At 43.2% G+C, this 26,064-nt stretch overlaps 1 protein-coding gene across 1 annotated transcript in view; it reads left to right on the plus strand.

Annotated features, from left to right (window-relative positions):
• LOC137532277 (NUAK family SNF1-like kinase 1) overlaps positions 1-23,484 on the plus strand; it is a 55,973-nt gene extending 32,489 nt beyond the window's left edge. The window contains exons 4-7 of the mRNA XM_068252615.1: positions 4,860-4,925; positions 8,359-8,478; positions 9,567-9,699; positions 13,447-23,484. Of these exons, the coding sequence (XP_068108716.1) occupies positions 4,860-4,925; positions 8,359-8,478; positions 9,567-9,699; positions 13,447-14,411 (1,284 nt within the window). The 3' untranslated portion in view covers positions 14,412-23,484. The remainder of the gene's footprint in view (positions 1-4,859; positions 4,926-8,358; positions 8,479-9,566; positions 9,700-13,446) is intronic.
• Positions 23,485-26,064: the final 2,580 nt, after the last annotated feature.

A 26,064-nucleotide genomic window follows, 5' to 3' on the forward strand; every position in this document is an offset into this window, starting at 1 on the left:
CCTGTGGCGTTCGGCCGTAACATCACCTCAAATTAACTTTACTTCAGATTGCCTGTTAGGAAGACGCATAATTAGTTGAATTATTTGCTGCAGGAGCCACCAAGCTCCACCCAAAATCTGATTTGTAACGTCGGGTGGAGTAAAGTGAAGGTGTTGCAAGATTTCTCACGTGCTTACCTAAATATATCATCCTTTCCCCCATTATTCGGTGAGTCATCACTTCCTTATGCCATAAAAACATCCCCGTGCTGACAAGGCTTCTACAATCTCAGAATAAAGGGTTTGCAACATACAGCCAACTAAATCCACTTATACACAGGTTATTTTTATATATTTCCAGCGCCGGCGGACCATCTGCATGCCAATTCATTATGAGGGTGATTAATCCCTCTTCTGAGACATTTTTATCGTTGCGAATCTCAGCAGTGAAGCCGCAGGGAGGATTATTAGCCGAGGTGGTAGAGAATGCATTTATTTCTGTGGCAGATGAATTCACAGGTGAAGCGTCCTTTCTTAAAGCAAACCTGAAGTGATAATAAAACGTATGACACAACGAATTGTATGTGTAGTACAGACAATGAATAGAACATTAGTAGCAAAGAAAAGAGTCTCATATTTTATTTTTAGTTACCTTTTTTTTATAACATTGCATCATTCTGTCATATTTGCAGTTTACAAACCACACTCTGTAGTTTAAGCCATAAAACAGAGCAGAAATAATGACCCTTTGAACTTCCCTGCAGTAAAACCTTATCTCAGGCTGTCTCTCACTGTTTCTTGGCTGTTTAAGCTGTTCAGAAAACAGGACTGTATTCGACCCAAGTTGGGTCGACCAGTTTAGAGAAGCTCTTTTGCATAGATAATAACTAAAGTTTTTTAACTCTTCCTGTGCTGGAAAACAATATGAGACTCTTTTCTTCGCTACTAATGTACTATCTCTTAGCTGTACTACACATACAATTCATTATATCATAACTTTATTTCTGCTTCAGATTTGTTCTACTTACTTGCTTTTATTTCTGCTTTAGATTTGTACAGCGCTGCGATCTAATGCAGCGCTGTACTTGGGACAGCCCTGTCACTTGGCTGTTCCCTGGACCGGCTCTCTACGCGATCCCCTCTCATAGGCTGATGCCCATGAGAGAGGATCGCCCTGATTGGACCTCGGGGGAGGGAGGGGATAGAAAAAAAACAAATAAAACTTATTTAGAAAAAAAAGAACAAATACATTTATTTAAAAAAAAACCTGCAGCAGCGATCAGATGCCACCAAAGGAAAGCTCTGTTGGTGGCAACAAAAGGAGAAAAAATTAATTCGTGTGCTAAGTTGCTTGGCTCTGCAGCGAGCTGTTACAGCTGCAGAGCACTGAATTGTAAAAAGAATAGCGTGGTCTCTAGGAGGGTGTAAGTCTGTGGTCCTTAAGAGGTTAAATCCATAGCAGAAGTGAGAGAACCTGTCTTCACATGGCCAAATGTAGATTGATCAGAGACTTTTGTGAAAAATCCTTGAAAACTCCCATAACCCTCTTTGACAGGAAACAGAATCTTGTACACAGCGAAAGGATCTAATTTGTGCTCAAAGGATTTAGAAAGGACATGGTGAGATAAACGTGTGTACTTGCATTCCCAACACTACTTAGAACTAGGCTGTGTTCTCACTCTGAAGGGCTGGAACCCACTAGAGTGCTTTTTTGAGCGTTTAGGGATCATTTTATATCGATAGTGTTTCCCTAATTGCTTAGCCAATGTAAATGGATGGGACAAATTCCACAGTATTCCACAGTAGCGATTGCAATTGGCAAAATCGCAATCGCATAACATGCAGAATTTGGTGAGCGTTTGCGCTCCAATGTAAGGCCTTGTTCACATCATACGTGCTTCTGTGCAGATATGGAAGCGAGTATGATGTGCTGATACGCAGGAACGGCAGAAGGACATAGACATCCCTTCTACCGTTCACATCTACTGCGCTGTGCAGCAGTACGATGCGCTGGGAAGCGCTTGCATACTGCTACCTGCATTTTGCCCGGAAGCGCAGAGCTGATCCCATCACTGTCAATGGATTGGATCAGCAGGGCAGCGGCGCAGATGGCGTGCGATTGTATGCACTGCGTTCGGATCGCACGGCCATCTGCGCTAGGTAGATTTGGACGAGGCCTAAAGCATTGAAGCGATGGCAAATCATTCATGCACTACACCTAGCGATTTGTGTGCGATTGTGAATTACTGCAAACTGTAAAGAAACATCGCTAATCGCAATCGCTGGAAAAAAGCTTACACTTTTTTAAATCGCTACCAAAATCACAGAAAAACCCTCATGGAATTGCTTAAAATACGCTGTACTATTTATAAAAATATGCGTGACCACAGACTTATTTGACTGCCAGCTCTCTGAACGTCACCACGCAATGTCGCACAGCAACGCGCTGTTTCTTTTGCATCGATTTGGGCCGTTCCTTCAGAACACATCGCACGGCAGTAGATATGAAATGCTCCATAACAGTACATTGGCGTAGGTAGAGTTTGCCTGCTGCCAAATAAGCCAATGCACTGCATCAGTGTGACGGGGGCCTAAAGGGATGTGTGGACCACAGATCCTTATCCTTTCTACTCTATACACTGTCTTCAGCTTATGTTTAATAAATGCTATTAGTCTGAGTCTCGGCTTTATTAGCCTATTACTCCATAATGAGAGTGACTCTTTGCAGACCCCCGTCTGCCGGCCCGGTATGCGGTGCTGCCTGAAGAAACATTGTCTTAGTTTCCCGGGAAACCTCTGCCGTTCGGCCCGTGTGTTTATCTCTCGTGAGATATGTCTCTCGTTTGGCTACCTCTCCTCTCAATCAATGTTCTGTTATTGCTGGCATGAGCCGCTGGAAATCGTAAAAAGAAAGCTTCTACCTCTGTCAATAAATCATTCAACAATCTTCACAGATTTAGTCTTGAGTCTCGGAATAACCGCAAGCAAAACTAAAGAGGAAGCATTTTTCTGGAGAAATTATTATAACGGCGCTGCCATGAAACCTGTACGGGCGCGCAAGGCGATCTGTAGCCAGAGATATAACGTTAAGCAGCAAGTCTGCTATAGCTGATAATTTAGTGCTCAAACAAGCCGAGATGACAGACGTGTATATTTTGGTGTTGAAATAAAGGGAAATTGAAGGTAATTGTGGCCAAATACAAATGCATAATCGCAAGAGACGCTCCATGTTTGCGCATGGCTCAGAGCAGGATCCTCCCCCAGGCAACCTAGGCAGGTGCTCGGGCCCTAGTGGGTGTCAAGGGGCTCACCTGCCACCTTCTCTGACCTCTCTTCACTGCCCACAAGGCAGCCCCAAATCCACTACCTTGCCTAGTGCCCCGTTGCATCTTAATCCATCTCTGCCAAGGCTTGCAATGCTAGGGGCATATAGGGGTTCCAGCTAAAACCATGAAGTACACTATGGGCTGAGCGCTAAACGTTTAAAATTCTGTTGTTGTTTTTTTAACCATTTTCTAAGCGATTTTTTTTGTAGCGATTTGAAGGAATGTGATTTTCCCTGCATGGGTTCAACCCAAAAATGCTGCAGGCAGAACGTCTGCGATGTCATACAAATTGCAAGAGCTGTAGTGGAGTCCTCCTCATCGGGTTCCTCTGTCCTAGGTCTTTGCCAATCGCTGGTGCTCAGCAAGCATACAGAAAGCCATGCTAGTGGGTCCTTACTGTATCCCAGCTGCCCCACTACCCCTTTATTGCACCAACCAAAGGCCATACCACTTGTTCCTACACGTAGTTATGGCAACAGGGGTTAGCCAATCACTAAGTTTGTGTACATATTGCTGGGCTTTCTTATGGGAAAGGGGGTATCAGCTACTGATTGGGATGAAGTGCAATCCTTGGTTATGCTGGGTACACACAATGCGATTTCCAGCTTGATGGACGGGATCGATCGATTATTTCTGACGTGTCCGATCGGATCTCGATCGATAGAGCCGTCGATTTTGCACACTTTGCAGTAGAAAATCGACCGCTCTATCGATCGAGAGCCAATCGGACATGTCAGAAATAATCGACCCATCGATTGAGCGGGAAATCACTTCGTGTGTACCCAGCATTACAGTTCCTCTTTAAATTGGAAGATTCTGATGTATCTTGCTTATAGCAAGGTCAAGCAGAGCCCACCCTTTATATGCAGCCAGATAATAGCCTAACTGGTACTCTTGGCTCAGCCAAGCATGTATGTTTAATGGCAAAGAGAGGGTGGGCGGCAAAGAGAACAGTCATCCTTGGCACCATACTGAGGCAACAATAGTACCAGGGCAAGTCAACCTAGCCAATCAATCAATCAATCAGGTTTTCTACACGTCAGACAACAAGCTCAGGATTGCTGTACACATTACTTGATTAAAGCTTTGTACACAGGGTAGGTGTTTCTCAGCCCAGGCTGACAATCTAGCATGTGTATGGTGGCCCCTGATCACTCACCATCCATCGCCGAGAGATAAAGTCTGGTGGATTGTCTTGGTCAAGCATAGGCTGAGCCTAATGTTATCCTCACCCTGCCTACTCCATGCCACACCATCATCGCTCCTCCCCTCTCGCTAGCAACAGACCACGTTGATAGCCTTTAGGCTAGTGACACATTTGTACAGAACTCGGCACCGAACTGTCGCACCATAAATAGAGCTTCAATCCCTGTGGGCGACACTAATGTGCATGTATGGGTCTTTATGGATAGATTAGACCTCTATCTTATGATAGCTATACACTGATTGCCAGACATGTTAGCGTTTATAGGCCTGAATTACCACTGTTACTCCAGGAGTAAAATTATTGTAAAGCATATAAAGAAATTCATGTTTTCATGTCCTCTTTTACAGAATGGAATCGTTCACAGGGATATAAAGTTGGAGAATATCCTACTTGATGAAAACTTGAATGTAAAGGTAAGCTTTGTTTATCCCCGGAGTTGTCTGCTTTGTAACTCGTGACTTGTGTGTGTTTTATGCTGGTCCGACTTGTGTGTGTTTTATGCTGGTCAGACTTGTGTGTGTTTTATGCTGGTCAGACTTGTGTGTGTTTTATGCTGGTCAGACTTGTGTGTGTGTGTTTTATGCTGGTCAGACTTGTGTGTGTTTTATGCTGGTCAGACTTGTGTGTGTTTTATGCTGGTCAGACTTGTGTGTGTTTTATGCTGGTCAGACTTGTGTGTGTTTTATGCTGGTCAGACTTGTGTGTGTTTTATGCTGGTCAGACTTGTGTGTGTTTTATGCTGGTCAGACTTGTGTGTGTGTGTTTTATGCTGGTCAGACTTGTGTGTGTTTTATGCTGGTCAGACTTGTGTGTGTTTTATGCTGGTCAGACTTGTGTGTGTTTTATGCTGGTCAGACTTGTGTGTGTTTTATGCTGGTCAGACTTGTGTGTGTTTTATGCTGGTCCGACTTGTGTGTGTTTTATGCTGGTCCGACTTGTGTGTGTTTTATGCTGGTCCGACTTGTGTGTGTTTTATGCTGGTCAGACTTGTGTGTGTTTTATGCTGGTCAGACTTGTGTGTGTTTTATGCTTGTCAGACTTGTGTGTGTTTTATGCTGGTCAGACTTGTGTGTGTTTTATGCTTGTCAGACTTGTGTGTGTTTTATGCTTGTCAGACTTGTGTGATGCACGTTACATAAGTACAGAGGAGTCAGGGAGGTATCTGATGTGTGTGGGTATCTTACACTGTGGGATCTCCTCTACCCCAAATAAATAGTGCCTATTTGTAGGGATGTTCATTGCTGCAGAATTGAAATTTCCACTTAATTCCAATTTACCGCAACTCAGTAATTTTAGTCCAATCACAGAACTGGACCAATCAGAGAATGTCACGGTAATTTTAGACCAATCACATTACTCAGATACTGCCACGTATTTCTAAGTCTTTATAATTGTCCTAAATTTTTTGTGGTATTCCCATTACCGCAGTAAAATTCTGCATGCTCTGATTGGTCCAATACTTCTTAGTCAACTTGGAAGTATTTGGCCAGTCAGAGTATGCAAAAAATGACAAAAAAGACTCCCTGGAACCCAGGACATCTGCATAATCGGTAATCAGCATTTTCGACCATCCATACCTATTTGTCAAAATGAATTAAGTTTGAATACTTCATTTTACGCTTACGTTGTGGTCGTACAGATGTTATACATCAGGCAACCATCCAATTCAATTATTAGAATTTGATGGGATGAAAATCGGTGCCGCCAAGAGCATGCCCAAGCGACCAATTTCGGGCTGAATTTGGTCACATGTATTGATCAGATATGCTGCAAGACGTAGGGCTGACGTGTTCAATCTGGTGAGTGGCACTAACAGCATGGGATATTGGGATAAGCGACAAACACGACGGAACCCCCAATGCTGAACCCCCTAGTGTAAACAGTTGCCCCCATAGCCCCGTGCAGTATACTTTACCGGTCGGCGTCCGCCGCTGGCTCAAGGTAGCAGGCATTGAGCAAATAGCACGATGCTCGTTAGCTAGATAGCGCAAGTGATAAGAGTAATATGCGCTATGCAAGTAGAATAACACACGTTACCCTAGCAATGGGTGTTACACTGAACTGCCCTCAGCCAATCAGTGAGGAGCAGGAATGTGGGAGGGGAGATAACAAGCTTCCCTCTCCCTAGCAATGTACCACAAAGGAGCCAGGCTGACTGAGAGAAGATTCATTACAGCAGAAACATTTATGATTGTATTGAAATGCTTGCAATGCAGGGTCAGGTTGTGGACCACATAATAAACACACAGCAGTGGGTAAATGGAATTAGGCTTTATGGCCGACAACCATAAGCTCCATTAACCATTATACCTGCATGGTTTACTGAAATAAGGTCCATAAATCATTGCGTTACAGAATAACCCAGATATTTCTGTACAGACACCCTACTGTCTGCCAAATACAAACAAATGAGGAAGAAGGAAGAATCAGAAAACAGAAATCAAGACAAGGTATACGGAGAGGGATTCTAACTTGGGCACCAGTTGTTCCCAGTTCCTAGTGTGGCATTTTTCTCCCCACGACTGCCTCTTGCCAGATGCCGGGACGCTAATAGGCCCCAGTCTGGACACCCCGCCAACTCCCTAATGACCATGCACTCTCCTGCCAATGATAAACTGTGGGAACGACTTAACCATGCCTGAGCCAAAACTTAGCCTCTTTTCCGCATATCGAACGGCTCAAGTGCAACTGGGCATAAATAGCTTGTAGGGATTCTAAAAATAACAAGAAGCGGCAATTGACTAACATCCTGCTGTTCCACCAGCCTTTTAAGGAAGGTATCAGAGTTTTCACATTGTGCGGTGGAATGCTGGGAATGTCTGTGTTTTACTATTGAACCGGTAGGAGAAAAAAAAAAAGTAGCCGTGTTTAATGGGATCCTTCTTCAGTAATTCATCTGATTCCCGACAAGGAGCAGGATGTATTAGCATTCCTGGAATTTCTTCTTCTAGGAAACAATTCCTGAGCCCTGTGCACTTTCCCTTGTCTCCTGTCTGCTGGTGTTGTTGTGGAGGACAGGCATGCATGTAGAATGCAGAGTACAATAGACACCCGTGTTCTGCATAGAGGGGGGAGAGGGTGGGGGTGACTAACCAAGAAATGCTGCGAACAATGGCCAGGTTTCACTACATTCACATCAAACATCCAATCAGATGTAGGAAACCCAGGTAATCCTAATAAAGCCGTGTGATAAAAGAACTACGTAATCAGACATTGCCTATAGTAAAAAACTGTAGTGGTTCTAGAGATTGGAGCCAATGTAATGAGGAAATGTGAAATCGAGAGTTAACTTATCTGAGACGTAAAAGGGGAAGCGCAGCTTGGAGGGGGGTGTACAGCCCCTGTAGCTGCATGGGGACCTGGGGCTATGGGGTACCCCAACTTCTAAGGGCCTATAGATTTTCCCAACAATTTTCCAGACGACCGGCGTTTTTTTTTTTGTTTTTTTTTTTGAGCAACGAGTGGCCGTTTTCGCGATCTTGCAATGTGGATACAGGTGGGGGATCATGCAAACAATGTTTACTGATGCGCGCCGATAACGACCGTCATGGTGTAAAAGGAAATAAAGATGGCAGCCTCCATATACCTCTCACTACAGTTGTCCTTTAAATTCAGCAAATAATTCCTTCTGAATGGAACATGTAAGAGGAACGCCCCTCTAAGTCCTCCTCTATCTGTGTCACCTCTTGAAAGTGTGATATCGCCTCTGAATGTGGTCAGATAATCAATTTATGGATGTGGTGAGTGAAAATGGCAGCAATCGATTGGGCGTGTGAGTGAATTATCTGCGCTCATTGGAGGACTATAATGTAAATGACTTGACTTACCCTTTATTATCATTTTCAGCTTGCAGATTTCGGGCTGTCAAACCTCTATAATAAGAACCAGGTGTTGGAAACGTATTGTGGCAGCCCCCTGTATGCCTCTCCAGAGATTGTCAAGGGTCTTCCTTACCACGGCCCAGAGGTAAGTACTTGCATCTTACCTGTACTGCTTGCAACTTCCATGGCCATTCATACTCGTGCAATCCGCTACCCTTCCTGAAATAATAAACATGAATTGCACACCAATCATCTTATCTCCTTATAGTTGTTGCAGAGAAGTAACCCTTGATTATGCAACACTTTAAATGACAACTGAAGCGAGAGGGCTATGGCGGCTGCGATATTTATTTCCTTTGAAGCAATACCAGTTGACTGGCTATCCTGCTGATCCTCTGCCTCTAACACTTTAAGCCATAGCCCCTGAACAAGCATGCAGCAGACCAGGTGTTTCTGACATTATTGCCAGATCTGACAAGATTAGCTACATGCTTGTTTCTGGTGTTATTCAGACACTACTTCAGTCAAAGAGATCAGCAGGACAGCCAGGCAACTGGTATTGTTTAAAAGGAAGCAAATATGGCAGCCTCAATATTCTTCTCACTTCGGTTTTCCTTTAAAGTAAACATGTGGCTTAATTTTGGAGACATAAAACAGATACTTACCTCAGGAAGGAGAACCCTCTGGAACCTCAAGAGGCTTCCCCGTCTTCCTCCACTGTGACGTTCTGGAGCAGGGACCTCCGATTCGTGGCCAGAATGCTCCTGCTCTCTCACCCGGACCCACTTTCTATTTATAGCATGTTTTTGCATGTGTGATTGAAAGGCACCCAGGGGTGTAACTAGAGGGAAACAGCCCCTGCAATGGCAGAGGGGCCCAGAGCTGTAGGGTGGCCACAACTACTAACCTCCCCTCCCTCCGATACAGGGGACTATACTTCACATCAGGTGGTTTTGTGGCTACACTTGAAGATCATGATTGCCACATGCTCTTTTTATGACCCTTGTCACCAGGGCAGGCAAGGGAAGGGGTGTGACCAGTGGGGTGCCCATCAAAGTTTTGCTCGGGGGGGCCTTATGAATTGTAGTTATACCACTGAAAGCATCCCCAAATATGTTAGCACTACTGTATATAAATCTGAATTGATAATATTTTTGCTATTTCTCAGTAACATAAAGGATTTTGTTTTTAATTTCTCTTCTCTCTTCTCATTTGCTGCTCTTCTTTGTGCAGGTTGACTGCTGGGCCCTCGGAGTGCTGCTGTATGCCCTCATCTATGGCAGCATGCCCTTTGACAACAGCAATTATAAAACACTAGCAGAACAGATTGGCAGCGGCCGGTACAGGCAGCCTCCTCATCTCTCAGGTTAGTTACCAGTGTTACTAAACCGGGGGCACGCTGGAAGTATGATGGGCGTAAAATAATAAAAAAATATTGTGGGGATCCAATGTAGTGTAAGAAAAGTACAATATGTTTTTTTTTTTTTTTTTTTTTAAATCACATTTCTGTTTTTAGTATTCAATATTTTCTAAATGTGTTTTTAGGGTACTTGCGTATTATACCATCTGAAGAGTTTGGCAGTTCCTTGTTTAAGTTTTGTTCGCTCCACTACCAAGATGTAACCCTTTGTGAAAAGCTGAAAGTCCTGGCTTTCCATTACACCAGGTCCCGTGTCAGTGTAATGCTCAGTTGCCAAGTTAAAGGGTTCTGAAGGAGGGGTGTCCTCTGCATCTTGGCTGCACAAAGCGTGATTGCAGAAGTATCGAACAACTCGACATTGATGATCAGCAGCACCCCCGGGAGGTCGTCTTCGCAGGAGTCTCATTACAGAAGACAAAGGAGCAGACAAGCTATAAACCCTCCTGACTTCTCTGTGTGTTACTGGCCGGGGCTGAAGACTCTGTTAAGGCGAAGGAGCAGCTCAGCTACACACCCTCTTCCAGGTCCGGCCTTAGGTTTCACAGCGCCCTGAGCGTAACCAGATTCTAGTGCCCCCCCATTCATCCTCTTCGTGCGCACGCACGCACACACACACCCATGTGCAAGATCCCCCCTTTAGTGTATGTAGGCAGATTCTCCCCTTTAGTGTATATAGGCAGCTCCCTCCTTTAGTATATATAGGCAGATCCCTTTATGTGTATATGGCATATCCCCCCTCCTTTTTTATTATTATTATTATTTAGTATTTATATAGCGCCGACATATTACGCAGCGCTGTACAGTGTATATATATATTGTCACTAACTGTCCCTCAAAGGAGCTCACAATCTAATCCCTACCATTGCCATATGTCTATATTATGTATATATAGGCAGATTTCCCCCTTTAGTATATATAAACAGATCCCCCTTTTAGTGTATATAGCTAGGCAGATAAATAGTGTATAGTAAACAAGCAGATCCCCCTTTAGCGTAAATAGGCACCCCACACTTCCCCAACCGAGATGCAGTTGGGGAATCTTACTTTTCTGCTTGTAGCTGGGGACAGAAGATGGCCAGGAGTCAGGAGTGACAAGTAGGTCTCTCTCTGATTAGTGCGCAGAGCAGACATCGCCTGTGAGCGAAAGGTAGCGCTACTGCCATGCACGGCTCACACTGACTCAGCAAGAGGCAGCAGCAGGTTCCTGGAGTCTTCGCCCTCAGTGGCACCAGGGGGCGGAGCTACCACTCGCAGCAGCCACAGACGGATCCAGAGCCTGCAGCCGCAGCCAGCAGGTAGAAGTGCGGCCAGGGCCAGTTGAATGCACATCCTGTGCGCCCCCCTGGAAGCCGGTGCCCTGAGCGACCGCTTCAGTCGTTCAGGTCAAAGGCCGGCCATGCCCTCTTCACCTCTCAAGAAGCAGAGGACACCCTTCCTTCAAAACACTTTAACTTGACAACAGAGCATTACACTGACACAGGACCTGGTGTAATGGAAAGCCAGGACTTTCAGCTTTACAAAAAGGGTAAAATCTTGGTGGTGGAGCAAACAGAACTTAAACAAGGAACCGCCAAACTCTTCAGACGGTATAATACGTAAGTACCGTGTTTAGTACTAAATGAAATAAATAAAACAAAATGCAAAACAAAAAACAAACAAAAAAAAAAAGCCCACGGTATTCCCTTTAACCCTTTAGCAGCCAAATAAAGTAAAACTTTATTTGGCTGCAGGGCCAGGAGACACAGAAATGGTGTGGCCAAATAAAAAAAAAATTGGGAGTAGATATAACTATATACTGTATTTCATATGTAAAGGCTCTTTCACACTATGGCCTGAGTGATATTTTCACACTATAAATAAATAAACCTTTTTAGCGGCCAGCAAGCAAGAAAATACTCAGAATAATTGATGACAATACTTGTTCACCTACTATTGGGTACTTTTTCAATTGCAGAGTGCAAAAGTTATTATAAACAGAAGATGAAAAATTATATCCTAGGAGAAAAAGTGTATTTGATCGGGCCCTGTGTGGTGTCAGCCGTGCAAACACATAGTACATAGAATTCCATGGGATCATTCAGACGTACGCATTACAGTAGTATGTGCTGCTTCTAGCTTGTTTGTTTTATAAATCCACTGCAAGCTGCATTTTTGCATAGCTATAAATAATAATAAACCTAAATGCAAAAAAATAAAAAAAATTTAAAAAAATGTGTACACTAGTGCAAACTGGTTTCCGTAAATGCAATGCTCTAGTGTGAAAGAACTCTAAAGCCCCTTTTAAACCTGTGGCCTGCGTCGTCCCAGGTTAGGCTTCCCTGCTGCATCCCTGCCCTCAGGGCAATGCAAGTCTATGGAGACTTGCACATTTAACGCGGTGCAACATGGTGTGCTGGCAGTATCCGAAACTATGCATTCCCAATGCAAAGACTGCAGCGCATTGCCACACGATCGTGCCTATCTCACGGATTATGCAGCAATGCAAGTCCATGGCCGATGCAGTTAGTGTAAATCAGTGGTCTTCAAACTACGGCCCGCCGTGGCCTGCATATAGAATAGCATTGCTGGCACCACCCATCCACATACTATAGAAGCCAGCAAGCAGTCATTCTCTGGCTTCCAATCCAATTCTGCATCAGGTGACCCTGTTGTCTAACTGGACGGCAGGTTGTCACCTGGGTATGCTTCACTGTCCGGTGCACAAAGACGTTCTTCGAGCGCTGCATGACTGAATGGCTGCTGCTGGGAGGTCTCCTCCGGGCATGATTGGGGGAATCAATACCTAGATTTAATGCAATGTTTTTTATGTATGTTCCAGCCCCCCAGCAATCTGAAATATGTTGACCTGAAGTATGTTGACCTTGACCGAAAAAGTTTGGGGACCCCTGGTGTAAATGATGGGAACATGGTGCAACGTGCCCAGCAGGGAGTACATCACTGAGCGGGGGGCGGCGCTATGCATATAGCCTGTCGCCACACGGTGGCTAAGGGTCATATTAAAGCTGGTTTCTGCAGTGCGATTTGGTGCAAGCCCAGCATCGCACCGCAAAACTCAAGTGTAAGACCTGGCCTTAATCTAGTTACTACTTGAAGTTCAATTTTAAATAATAAAACCAAATATGTCCTTAGTTGTTAAAGAGAATCTGTACTCTAATATTCTTACACTAAAAAGCATACCATTCTATTCCTTATTTTCTCCTGTGCCCCTCTGTGCTGTTTCTGCCACTCTCTGCTGCAATCCTGGCTTGTAATTAACAGTTTTAGGCAATGTTTACAAACAAACTAACCAGCTTCTAATAGGCTCAGCTAAGCATAGTGTGTGAGTATGCAGGGGGCCTGCAGAGGGTGTGTATCGCTTCTACCAATCACAAGCAGCCCTGCACATTCCACACAGTCAAAGCCTTAGCCCGACAAACAGGACAGAGGAAAGATACATTGATTTATTACAGAGACAGTGTAATTAGGAAGAGCTGCAGTAAGCCCCAGCACATTAGAACAGGCATAGGAACTCATAGGATAGAAGAACTAAGGCTGAAAAAATTGTTACAGAGTCTCTTTAACACTTGATCGGCATGGAAATAAGGGAGAAAGCTAACCATTGTCACTCACTGTATTCTTTGTCATTTGTGACAGCCATAGATATTTTGCCTATATGACATTTTGGAATAAAAAACAAAAATATTTTTATTACAGGTGCCTGTGGTTTGATTGACTGGATGCTGACGGTGAACCCAGCCAGGAGAGCAACCATTGAAGACATTGCCAATCACTGGTGGGTTAATTGGGGCTACGACATGGTGGTGTGTGACTGTCACCTTCTTACGGAATGTCAGTCGCCTCTGCTGGCACGCTACATCGAATGCCAGAACACACCTGGTTACAAAGGTACAAAAACAGAACAGAGCAGAGTCCAAAACAGGGAGGAGGAAGAATTTGAAGCCTGTCTCAGAAAGTCCAAAAAGGAGAACGATATCAATCAATCCCAACAAGAGCCCGAAGTTATCATTTCGAGGAAGAAACCGAAAGGAATTCTGAAGAAAAGGAGCAGTTTTGACAGCTCGTTTTTAAACTCCTCAACTTTCTCTGAAAACCGGTCTCAGAATGGCATGGAACTGAGTGAAGAAGCAGAAAACGTGTCCGCCTACGAGTCTCACATATCAGTGACTGTCGATTGCGCTTTCAACATGCCGAAGAAAGGGATACTGAAGAAGACATCTGAGAGAGAGTCTGGGTATTCATCTTCCCCAGAGAGAATAATGCCCGTAGAATGCCAGAAGACCTACCTCGCAGTCTCAGAAGAGAAAACAAGGTCAGAAAGGCACACAAGGAGGAAAAAAGGCATACTTAAAAAGAACGGACGGTTTTCAACCAGTCTGGATCTGCCAGTAGACTGCTCGTCCCTCAAGCTCTCAGACTCCATGGAAGACTTGATCTTTCCCAACGCCGAAGCACCAAAGAGCCCCAGCCGCCCCTCCAGTGTGATTAGCGATGACAGCTTCCTCTCTAGTGATTCCTTCGACCTACTCGACATGACTTCTGAAGCAAAGACTGAACTCTTCTCCTGTAGTCCACACAACAATTTCTATAGTTCTGAAGAAGAAGACGCCTTATCAAGCAAGCTTAAAGGGACTAATACCAAACAAAACCACAAGTTATGACTGCTATTTCCGTTATTTTTTAGTTTTATGCGAAGATAAATTATGGCAAAAAGTAGCACTAATTTGATTAATGAGACTCTTACATAAGACTTCTTTGGAGAGTGAAGACTACACTGAGAGTGTGCGAGGGGTGACAAATTTGTTTCTTTTTTTTTTAGTTTTGGATATTGTGGTAAAGGGTTATAATCTGTTTTGAGTAGTTTTTGCTGTCTGTGTCCCGATCTGTGTCCTCACTTTCCTTTACTGCTAGGAAGTGGGTAAATGTCACAACAGGGACAGGAAGTGGGTTAATCTCTTCAACAAAAATGGGAACAGCGTTAAAGAAAAAAATTGCACCATTACAAACTTAGGTTGTGAGGGGATATCTTCCAAGTGGAAATAGACAGTAGTAACAACCTAACTGAAGCTATAACCCTTCCCCACTGAACCCAAAACTAACCAAAAAAAGTTATGGCTATACTTGGGCCGTAGGTTACTGAAAGTACTAGTGTATGGGATTGGATTTCATTGATCCACAAGCTGCTTTTGACGTAAAGGCTGCATGCAGTGTTACCTCCCTGTAGCCTTGAACCGCTGCTAGGTCCTTCAGACTGAATGTAAAGTATTTATATTCAAGAACGTCAGATACATCATGCGAGATAACCGCAAAAAGGGAATTGTTATATTGACTTGACTTGAGTCTATTCATCAAATATAAATGTTCTGTTAGTATTCTTAGCACCTATAAAATCAGAATGCCTCAAAAACACAAACGTTAGTCATCTAAAATATTGTGTATTGCTTAAAATGTACCATATTCTATAGCTAAAAGACACTGGTGGAGGTGCCCTTGATGATTCTTAACTGTTAACCATAATATGGGTGAGAAGTGTAACATTTTACCTTCTCAGAAGGTTAAACCAAAAATTAATTTAGCAATTAAAGACGGTCACGCTGGAGACTGAAAGCTTTCTAGGCACTTTTATTGACCCGAGGAAGCGAGCCAGGAACCTTGAAACGCGTTGTTGTGCATGAATAAAACATACCTTTTCCTTTCATTTTTGGTTTGTCCTTCTGAGAAGGTAAGACGTTACACTTCTCATCCGTATTATAGCTTACAGTGAAGAATCAACAAGGGTGCCTCCACCAGTGTCTTTTAGCATAGTCCACACCCCTAGTGGGTCATAGCCATGAGGACCCTACAGTCATCACAACTATAAACAGGAGAGCGACAGACCTGGTACGCCGAGCACCGACAGACCTGGGACACCGAGCGGGGATGGTTACATTCTCACAGGTTCAGGCGGAGGTTGCAAGTTTTTGCAACCCACCTTTGTGAGTATATTACTTATTCACTTGATCAACCAATTTGTCCAATGATACTGCACCATTGGTCTTCTGGTCTCTCTCATTCTACAGGCACTTGGAGGTTACAAGTAACCATCAAGGATCCAAACAGTCCTTTCCTTATTCTATAGCATGTAATCTGTTGGATGACAGGTCCAATTTAGTTGAAGTAATATTTGCATCTGACATGAGCGCCATACGCATACATGCACTAAAACAATGTTTCCTGGCTTTGATTCTGAATGGTGGTCGTCTTTCGGTGCTCGATGTTTCCCCTGTATGCTATCATTCTAGCAAAATGTGCCCTCAATCAGGTGTGAAAGGTTTGCATTAGAACATACAGGTAGACGAGGAAAGGTTAGTGTCAAGTATACACCTGGAGACGGAACTGTTTTTGTAATAAAACCTCGTTGTCCTCGATTGTTCCCTGGTTGTTCCCCTAAAGGGAAGTTGAAGTGAGAGTGGTATGGAGGCTTATATATGTATTTCATTTTAAACAATACCAGTTGCCTGGCTGTCCTACTGACCCTCTGCCTCTAATACTTTTAGCCATAGGCGCTGAACAAGCATGCAGATCAGGGATTTCTGACAAAAATCTGAGTAGATTAGCTGCATGCGGTGTGTGATTCAGACACTACTGCAGCCAGATAGACCAGCAGGATGGCAGGCAACTGGTATTGTTTAAAAGGAAATAAATATCTTCAGGTTCCCTTTAAGAATGAGTTCTCATTGAGGGTGCTGCACAGACTCTAATACACTGAGCATAAAAGAGGGGGAAAGGGAATCCGGCACAATGCAGTTTATTAAGCTCAAAAAAAGACAATCTAGTAAAATGCTTATGCAGATTGTGAATGCAAAGGTAAATGCAACAATCAATTGTATCATGGCTACTTATCGTGGGAGCTGTGCTGGAATCGGGGGAAGGCAGTGGGCACCTGTGGTGCATGGCCTTACGACCATTTCGCTGGGGTAATCTTTGCTTCTTCTGAGGCAAATTCACTGATCTTTCAGACATCCTCACTTTACACCAGGGGTATCAAACACAAAGCGTGATGAAATTGAGCTCTGGGACCAAGTCCCGGGCCAACCTCAATGTCTAGTGGCCACCTCCTTCTCTTATAAAGTTGCCTGGTGTCTAACAGCCTCCCTCCATCCCCTATACAGTTCCCTAGTGTCCAGTGCCCCCCCCCCCTCCTTCTCCTATACAGTTCCCTGGTGTCTAGTGGCCTCCTCCCTCTCCTATACATTTCCCTGGTACCTAGTGCTTTCACCCTCCCCATATGGCTTCCCTGGTGAACTAGTGCTTACATTGATGGTCTAGAGTGGGCCAAACATAATGGGGAAACCATCTGAGGGCCAAATCTGATGGCTCCGTGGGCCAGATTTGGTTTGACATTTATGCTTTACACCACAACTGGTGTCACCTAATGGCAGACAATATATAAAAAATCCAGGGCAATTCTGCCGCTTGACTAACGTTGTCTAGAGTTCAGAGGGTATCCCATCCACAAACAGCTGCTAAGAGCTCAGTTGCGTCACATAAAGGGCACTCACACTTTGTTTTCTGAGAGTATTCATTGACGTTACCGTGAATTGTATTAAGAATTTTTGCAGTGGACCAAAAGGGATGAAAAAAGTCCACCGCAGAATGCACTACAAAGTAAATCCTTTTGTGGATTCCTGTAACCCACCAGGTGTCCAGGCTTCACAACTTCTAGAAGCACCACTCCCTCAGAACCACAATTACCTGTATCTCCTTCCAGGTGCACATTGTACCAGTTTTGTAAAATATTCCATAGTAGCTCTAACACTGATTCTGATAAAAATCAGTTAAAAAGGAGCATGTCTCATCCCTTCCTCAATGCCCCCGCTCCTTGTTTTATCAGTGGACATCATTTGTAAAAGGACAGAATGCAAGGACCGTTTCACATGGGCTTCTGGCTGTGGGGCATTTAGCCGATGCTACACACTTTTCTGCAGCTGAGCAATTGGCATAGATTCCCCTTGTTTTATCCCATTTTGAGCCCCATGGGGAGCACGGAACTGCCGAACGTAACTGCCACCGGACGCTTCCTACAGAATCCCCGGAATTGTGATCGAGGACCTTTGTGCAATTGCCATCAAAAGATGGTGAACGCATTGAGATGAACGATCCCATTCGTCTCAGTGCAGGGGTCAGTCAATCCCAGCAGTAAACGACCGTGACAGATACCCGTAGATAGAGGTGTAACTATAGGGGAGCAGCCCCTGCAAACAGGGGGGCCCAGAGCTGTAAGGGAGACCCAACTACTGCTTCACTCCCTTCGACAAAGATGTCCATCCTTCAGATAAAGTCCTTCAGAGTTTTGTGGCTACCCATGTTATGGATGTGAAGATTGTGATGCCCACACTTGGTGGTCCTCACATCTTGCAAGTGTCATGAAACAAGGTTAGGCAAGGGAAAGGGGGTGAATCAAAGTTTTGTTGGGGGGCCCCACGATTTGTAGCTACACCCCTGCCTGCAGAAGCCCATAAGAACAAAGTCTTAGTCTTCTCGTTGTGTAAAAAAAATTGTGTAAGGAGGTTTTCTGTAGCAAATTGCAGTTCTGTATAGGCTACTCTAGCAGAGGATAGACTACATGGATGTCATTTGAGTTAATTGTTTGGCTTGAGGTTACAGCAGTGCCTGGGCTTTAGACTTTAGACCAGCGATTCCGGCTACTCCGTTTAGCTGCAGAAGTGTATAAAAGTCATAAGTGTGGCTCTGCCCATTGTTCAGATGTGTTGCATTATTGTCTTTGCCTCTGGAACATGTGCTGGAAGTGAAGTCATGTAAACAGATATGTTCCAAGAAAACGAGGCTGTACCTTTCTTAATCTGACCGTGTCCAAATACTGTGAAGTAAAAGAAACTTGTGAAAACATTTTACAGGTTGCCATCTTGTGAGTGCTTGATATCTGACTTCAATGTCATTTTCCTTTGCTCTTAAATTGCCTGGTGTCCTATGAAGCGAGTTTCAGGCCTGCCTTTAAACCTGCTCCGATTGACCAACTGTTGCCATCTCTAGTCATGTGATATTGGTGACAGGGTTTATGGGCAGCTGTCTTGAAATAACCTATAACACTATTTCCTGTGATAGAGAGGAAACTGCAGCCCAGGGCTTCATGTGTAAGAAGCATGTATAGCTGTTGCTCATAGCAACAAGTCATATTTCTTATTTTAGATACAAAGCAGCACTATAAAATGACTGTTGGAGGCAGTGCAAAGATTCAGTGGAATCAAGTCATTTTAACTTATGAGGAAAGCAAATGCAGGGCGCAGACACCTTTTTCCATCATTAGAAACAGAACAGATAAAAAACAGAGTGCAGGCAAGCCCTTGTCATCACCCATTATATCTGTATATGCATTCAACTTACAGTATTATATTAACACAGGCTGGCTTTAAAGGGAGTCTGAAGTGAAATAAAAAACAAAACAGATACCTAAGGAGATGGTAGGCTCTGTGTTCTATAGAGCCTTCCTATTCCTCTCACGGTCTGCTCCTTCCAGCACTGGCTCCTCTGGTCAAATCCCCCGCCACTGGAGGCTTCAAGGTGTTCCTGAAGATGGGCGGCTCCATACTGCGCATGCACGAGAATGTGTGCTGGCACATGCACAGTATGGAGCGGCCCGTCTTTAGGAGCACCTTGGCTCCCGAACACTTACGAAACCTCCTGCAGCAGCAGAGAGCAGTCTCCAACCCATCGGTTGGAGACTGCTAATGGGGGACACAGCACTAGAACGCAGGCACCGTAGGAGGAATGGGAGGGCTCTATAGAACCCAGAGCCTTCCCTCTCCTTAGGTGAGTTTCTGTTTGTTTATTTTTTTTAATTTTGCTTTAGACTACCTTTAACCTTTTCGGGACCGGCCACCTACCCCCCCTTAAGGACCAGGCATTTCGCGCGGGAAGGGGGTGCGCACGTTTGGGGGGGTCAGGCGGCCGGATCCCGTGTGTGGCTGCCTGGCATTGTGTCCCTCCTTGGTGGCCTGGGCCCCCCCTTCTGCCAGCAGCCTTCACTTACCTTCCAGGCTCCAGCGATGAGCCGCACGGGACCCTCTTCTCCGGCCGGCATCTCCGTTCTGTCTGACGAGCAGTTCCGGGTCGCGGCTTGATGACGTCATCAAGCCGGGACCCGGCGCTGACGTCAGATGAAGCGGAGATGCCGGCTAGAGCGGAGGGGGGCGCCGATCGTCGCTGGAACAGCAGGGAGGTGAGTGGATCCTCTTCTTTCCCCCCCTGCCGCCGCAGCTGTCAAACAGATCACTACGATCCGACGGCGATCGTAGTGATCGTGTGATCAGCAGCCATACGCGATGGCTGCTGATCACTCGGGGGAGATGTCGGCTGTCATATGACAGCTTAATCTCCCCCTCCGGGTGCGCACGATCGCGTCGGGAGCGGAAATTGCGGGCCGGCGTAGATCCTACGCCGCATCAGGCTAGAACAGCCACAAGTGCGGCGTAGGATCTCATGCACATGGTCCCGAAAAGGTTAAAGAGACACTGAAGCGAAAAAAAAATTATGATACGATGATTTGTATGTGTAGTACAGCTAAGAAATAAAACATTAGGAGCAGAGACATAAGTTTAATATTGTTTCCAGTACAGGAAGAGTTAAGAAACTTCAGTTGTTATCTATGCAAAAGAGCTATTGAGCTCCACGACTTTCAAAGTCACAGAGAGCTCTGTCTTCTGATGCTTGTTATCTCAAATGTCAGTCACTGTATTTTTTTTTCTCCAGAGGACAGTTGAAAAGTTCAATAGCCTCTCTGTAAAATCATTTAGAATACTGAGTAGTGTGTAAACTGCAAATATTAGACAATGATGCGATATTATAAAAACACTATATAACTGAAAGTAAAAATATGAGAATATTTTCTTTGCTACTCATGTTCTAGTAATTATCTGTACTACACAACCAATTCATTATATCACATTTTTATTTCGCTTCAGTGTCTTAGTCTTTGGATTTTTTACCAAAGCAAAATATGTTACAAAACTCCAAATATTGAGCAAATTATTTCCAGCTGTGTTGACGAGATCCACGTGACCTTTGCTACCTCGTCACGAGATCATTGCAACATGGCAGCCTGACCACACAAATGTAGTGCAGGCAGATATAACGGTATATTACTTCTGAAGCCAGAGGAAATCGTTTAACAAAATATGGAAATGCCAGAGCATTCCTTCGAGGAAAGGAACATAAATAATAGGATTAAAGATCCACTTTGTTCTTCCTTTTTAGACAAAAAGTATAAAACAAAAACTCACTTTTAGGAAGTGGAAAGAAAACAAATTTCCTTTGCTGCCTATCAGGCTCGCTGCAGGATTTCACGCTAATTGCAGAGAATGAATGTCTCCCATGGTGATATTTTTATGGGATCATTTGAATCTGATCTTCTTTTCAAATTAGATAAAATATATATTTTTTCTTGGATAAAAGGGAACCTAATTTTTAATTTTGTTGAATTTCATTATTAGGATAAATACCTTTTTATACATTTTTATTTAATTTTTTTAATTCACAAAATATGCAGTATTACACTGGACCTGAACTCTTGCACAGGACACAGGGAAAACCTATAGAAATGCACCCTGTATGTATTTAGAGAGCTTAGCCTGTCTAATTCCCCCTCATTTGTGTCTAATCACAAGTTGTAACTTGATCTCTTCCCTGTCACCTGATTGCCATGGCAGATCAGCTCATTTCAAAGCACAGGATGTTAACAATATGACTGCTTCCATGAAAGCAGGAAGTAGAAACACTGCAGATTTATTTTAGGATTTGTATCAGCTGTAACAAAGAAATGTTTTTCTTTAAAGGTTATTATGATGTTGTGTATCTTTTAGAGCAGAGAACAAGTTCTGAGTTCAGGTCCGCTTTAAATGATTTGTTTATGGGTTAGGGGCTCCCCCTGCTGGTTGGACCAGCAGATTTGAGGTCTAGAATAAATATAGCAAGGGTGCGTTCATAATTGTAGTTTTCAGAACAACTGAACAACCCATACAGCAGTTTTCCCAGCATGTGCAGATAAACCACTCTCATAATCACACATCTATATTGGGTTTTGTTGTTCACTGTGAAAAAATGAGGAGAAATCATTGGTTCTGTCCCACCTCCTCAGTCCATACTTTGCAAGTTTCCGTTTTTATCCACAATAATGCCTCCAACTTACTGCTTCTGTGTAGACAGACCCTATGGTTTAAAAGTGTTGAGGGAAATTGCCCCTGTGAAGTCAACCTGAAAAGGTACGATAGCTCCATCCTTTTCAGTGGTTTGGGTCACCCCAAGCTAGTTGGGTATTCTGTTGAACAATTAGACATAAAGAGGCATCATAGTGACAAAGATGCAGTAAATTATTCAGTATACCTACTTTTACGATTTTAATTTTTCACGACATTAAACTTGGGGGGGAGTGATGGAGGCGGCATCACAAGGTCAATTCCCGAAACATGTCATGCTGAAATCAATCAGGAATTGGCCTGCGTGTATGGGCATCCAACAGATCTCTCTCTGATCTGATCAGAGAGAGATCTGTCTCTTGGTCGATCTGCCCATACATCACCAGATATATGAGCACCTTTACGGCTGCAAGGTACTAACAATAGAATATTCAGATATGAAGTTGACCAAAACAGTTTGTCCTTGTCACAAAGGTGCCCCTATTTTTGCCAATAAAACTTACGCTTGGCTTCCTAAAACTGCTGGCACCTGACTGATCACCTTTTTTTAGTTCTGCTTTGCAATATAACATGGATACTTACTGACCCAGTAAAAAATAAAAAAAAGGTATAGGCAGCACTACTGCCCATAGCAGCAAATAAAAACAACTACAATTAATACATTTTTTTTTTTATAAAGTGTTTTTTCATATTGTACGCATGCTTGCAAGAGCGCAACTTTCGAGTGGTCCATAAAAATGCTTACAATATAAAGCGCTTAAAAAAAATTGCATCGCTTTTGGTACAGAAAGTGCACGGAGATTGTTAACAGAATTACAGGCTGCCATCACATGGTAAGAACAGCCGCACAGCTCAATGATTTATAAGCCTGTGAAAGAGAGAATATAAAACTAAAACTATTAACCCTTTCAGACACACTTTACATAAAAAAGGAAGTTGTTCTTAGAATATAAAATTGTGTAGTTAACCTACTGAAGCAGCGGGAATTTTTTTTACTGTAGTTTTGATCTAAGTAGCAACAGACTAATGTCCTGTTTTGACACCAACGCTGACGAGCTATCAAGAATTGCTATCTAACGATTAAATTATGTATAAAGCTCTGCCGTAGATGGATTGGCCTTCTTAGCCGCCATTAGTATTCTCTTGTGGAAGAGTTGTTTTCAGTCTGTTTGTAGGCCTGAAAGATAATTTATTACTACTGTAAATGTTGAAAATACAATCATAGGATAAATGTGATATTTATTTTTTGGGGTTTATTGGTGATTAGAGACTAGACAGTGGTTCTAACAGACCAAGAATGCTGTATGAAAACTTTGGTTTGTTTACAGAATTGCTCTGCTACTGTAAAAGTAATGTGTGTATATTTGTAGGTTATGTAAAATAAAATAATGCTGTACTTCCTCTAACCAAGGCTGTTCGTTATAATTTGTGAATTAAAGGAAAGTCGCCATGGCGGTGGCTGGCTGACAGAGAGGAACTTAAAACAATCACACAAACTTTACTGTATGTTAATGTTATTCATTTTTCACTGTTGTGTTTATATGTGCCAAAATAAAAAAACTAAATTAGCACCTGTTCCATTTTGATTCATTTTTCATGTATGACACAAAAGTCTCAGGGCCCTTTTCCACTAGAGCGAATCTGCATGTGTTTTCTGCCTGCAGATTCGCATAGCCAATAATAGTCAATGGGCCTGTTTCCACTAGCCCAAAAATCGGCGTGGTGCGCTGTGCAGAAAAAAATCTGCACAGCAGAGCCATCAGAATTCGCACACCGCAGGATAGTGTGCGATTCGCTTGTAATGTAATTAATTGGTAAATCGCATGCATTTTCGCCATGTGAATTTTCCATGCAAATTTGTGTACGTTTTCACGTAGAATTAATATAAAAGCACACAGGCACTGACATGGTTACATTCGCATACTTACAAAAATATGCAAAAATGCATGCGTTTTCGTGTTAAAATTTGTATGCAAACACAAACAAATTTGCATCTGCATGCAAATTCTTTTACGCGTTTTCCACAACGGAATCACACCGCACTTGTGGAAACGTTGCCTCAGAGGGAACCCGAAGTGAGTGATATGGAGGCTGCCATATTTATTTCCTTTTAAACAACACCAGATGCCTGGCAGTCTTCCTGATCCTGCGTAATATTTTTAGCCATAGACCCTGAACAAGCATATCGATTAGATACTCTGACTTAGCTGACTCACGTTTTACTGAATTAGCCATATGCTTGTTCCAGGGTTTTGACTCACACTAGGTATGCCAAAAGATCAACATGACTACCAAGGCAACTGGCATTGTTTACAAGGAAATAAATATGGCAGTATCCATATCACTCTCACCTCAGGTTCCCTTTAAAATAGCTTGGTTGTTTCTGCAACACCCAAAGGAAAATCAAGCACTTTTAACTGGTCGTTTTCTATTTCAGATCTCGAAATTTGAATACGTAATATCCTCACTCCCCCCAAAAAATAAGACAGGGCCTTATATTAATTTTTGCTCCAAAAGATGCATTAGGGCTTATTTTCAGGGGATGTCTTATTTTGCATTTTTTTATTTATTCTTAAACAGAGAGAAAAAAAAATCAATAATTATTCAAATACAGTATATTCATATCATGACATTCTGGAACATCATCATAACTCTTCAAACCCCAAATTCCTTTATAGTTGAGTATTCCCTTTTCCCATGTATAGCAATCTACATTTGCTGAGAGTCCGGCACTTGCCAACACATTTTGTTGGGTCTCATTGGATCTTTTGCGTGGGATTTTTTTTTAACTAGGGTTTCTTTTTTGGAGTAGGGCTTATATTATGAGCATTCTGAAAAAAAATCTATTGGGGTCAGCACAGGAAGGAAGGGTAATGGGGCGTGAACATGGGGGGCTCATGATTTGTAGTTGTGCCTCTGTGATCATTTTCCATTCCTATAAGCATTACCCATCCCTTCTCCCACCATCTCAACCCCTAAATCCCCCCTCCCTGGCCACTAGATAAATAAAACAAAGGGGTGGGCATGGCAAATCTGGGAGTTTTTCCATATGACCCTCCCACATGTGTTACTTGTGATTATATGACCACCAGCACGGACTGCATCACATTTTCATCCAATATCTCCTGGTACTGAAACTTTTGTGGTCGTGTTTTGTGGACTGATGAAACAAAATTAGAACTATTTGAGCCCATGGATCAACGCTATGTTTGGAGGAGGAAGAACAAGGCCTATGAAGAAAAGAACACCTTGCCTACTGTAAAGCATGGCGGGGGGTCAATCATGCTTTGGGGCTGTTTTGCTTCTGCAGGTACAGGGAAGCTTTAGCGTGTGCAAGGTACCATGAATTCTCTTCAATACCAGATATTGGATGAAAATGTGATGCAGTCCATCACAAACCTGAGGCTTGGGAGATGTTGGACCTTTCAACAGGACAATGATCCCAAGCATACCTCCAAGTCCACTAGTGCATGGTTACAGATTAAAGGCTGGAACATTTTGGAGTGGCCATTGCAGTCACCAGACTTAAATCCGATTGAGAACATCTGGTGGGACCTAAAGAAAGCAGTTGCAGCGCGCAAGCCTAAGAATGTGATTGAACTGGAGGCTTTTGCCCATGAAGAATGGGCTAAGATACCCGTAGATCAATAGCAAGACACTTGTGTCAAGCTATGCTTCACTTTTAAAAGCTGTTATAACTGGAAAAGGATGTTGTACTAAGTACTAAGAATGAATGTCACTTGGGGGTTGAATAAAACTGATAATGATGTGAGCACAAAAAAGACATTTGTGGTTATTTCATTATAAATGTTATGTTATATTTGTCTGACTTACAAGTGCCTCTTTGATTTAATTGTAAACAAGATGACTGAAATGATCAAAATCAATGTCAAACTGGCCAAAACACTCAATTTCAGTGGGGGGTGAATAATTTTGAACACAACTGTACATCCATCACTACTTTTTTGCCCATTATTTAATAATCATATGCCCTCTTGTCATAGATATTATTTTTTTCCCTCCCCTAATGTCAGTAGGTGTATTTTAATATTTGGCCACAAGATGTTCCCATTGAGCAAAAGTCCTATTAGCTTACTTTGCATGCTACATAGGATACAATGTA

The sequence above is a fragment of the Hyperolius riggenbachi genome, chromosome 9 (genome assembly GCF_040937935.1).
Source record: "Hyperolius riggenbachi isolate aHypRig1 chromosome 9, aHypRig1.pri, whole genome shotgun sequence".
Classification (NCBI taxonomy): domain Eukaryota; kingdom Metazoa; phylum Chordata; class Amphibia; order Anura; family Hyperoliidae; genus Hyperolius; species Hyperolius riggenbachi.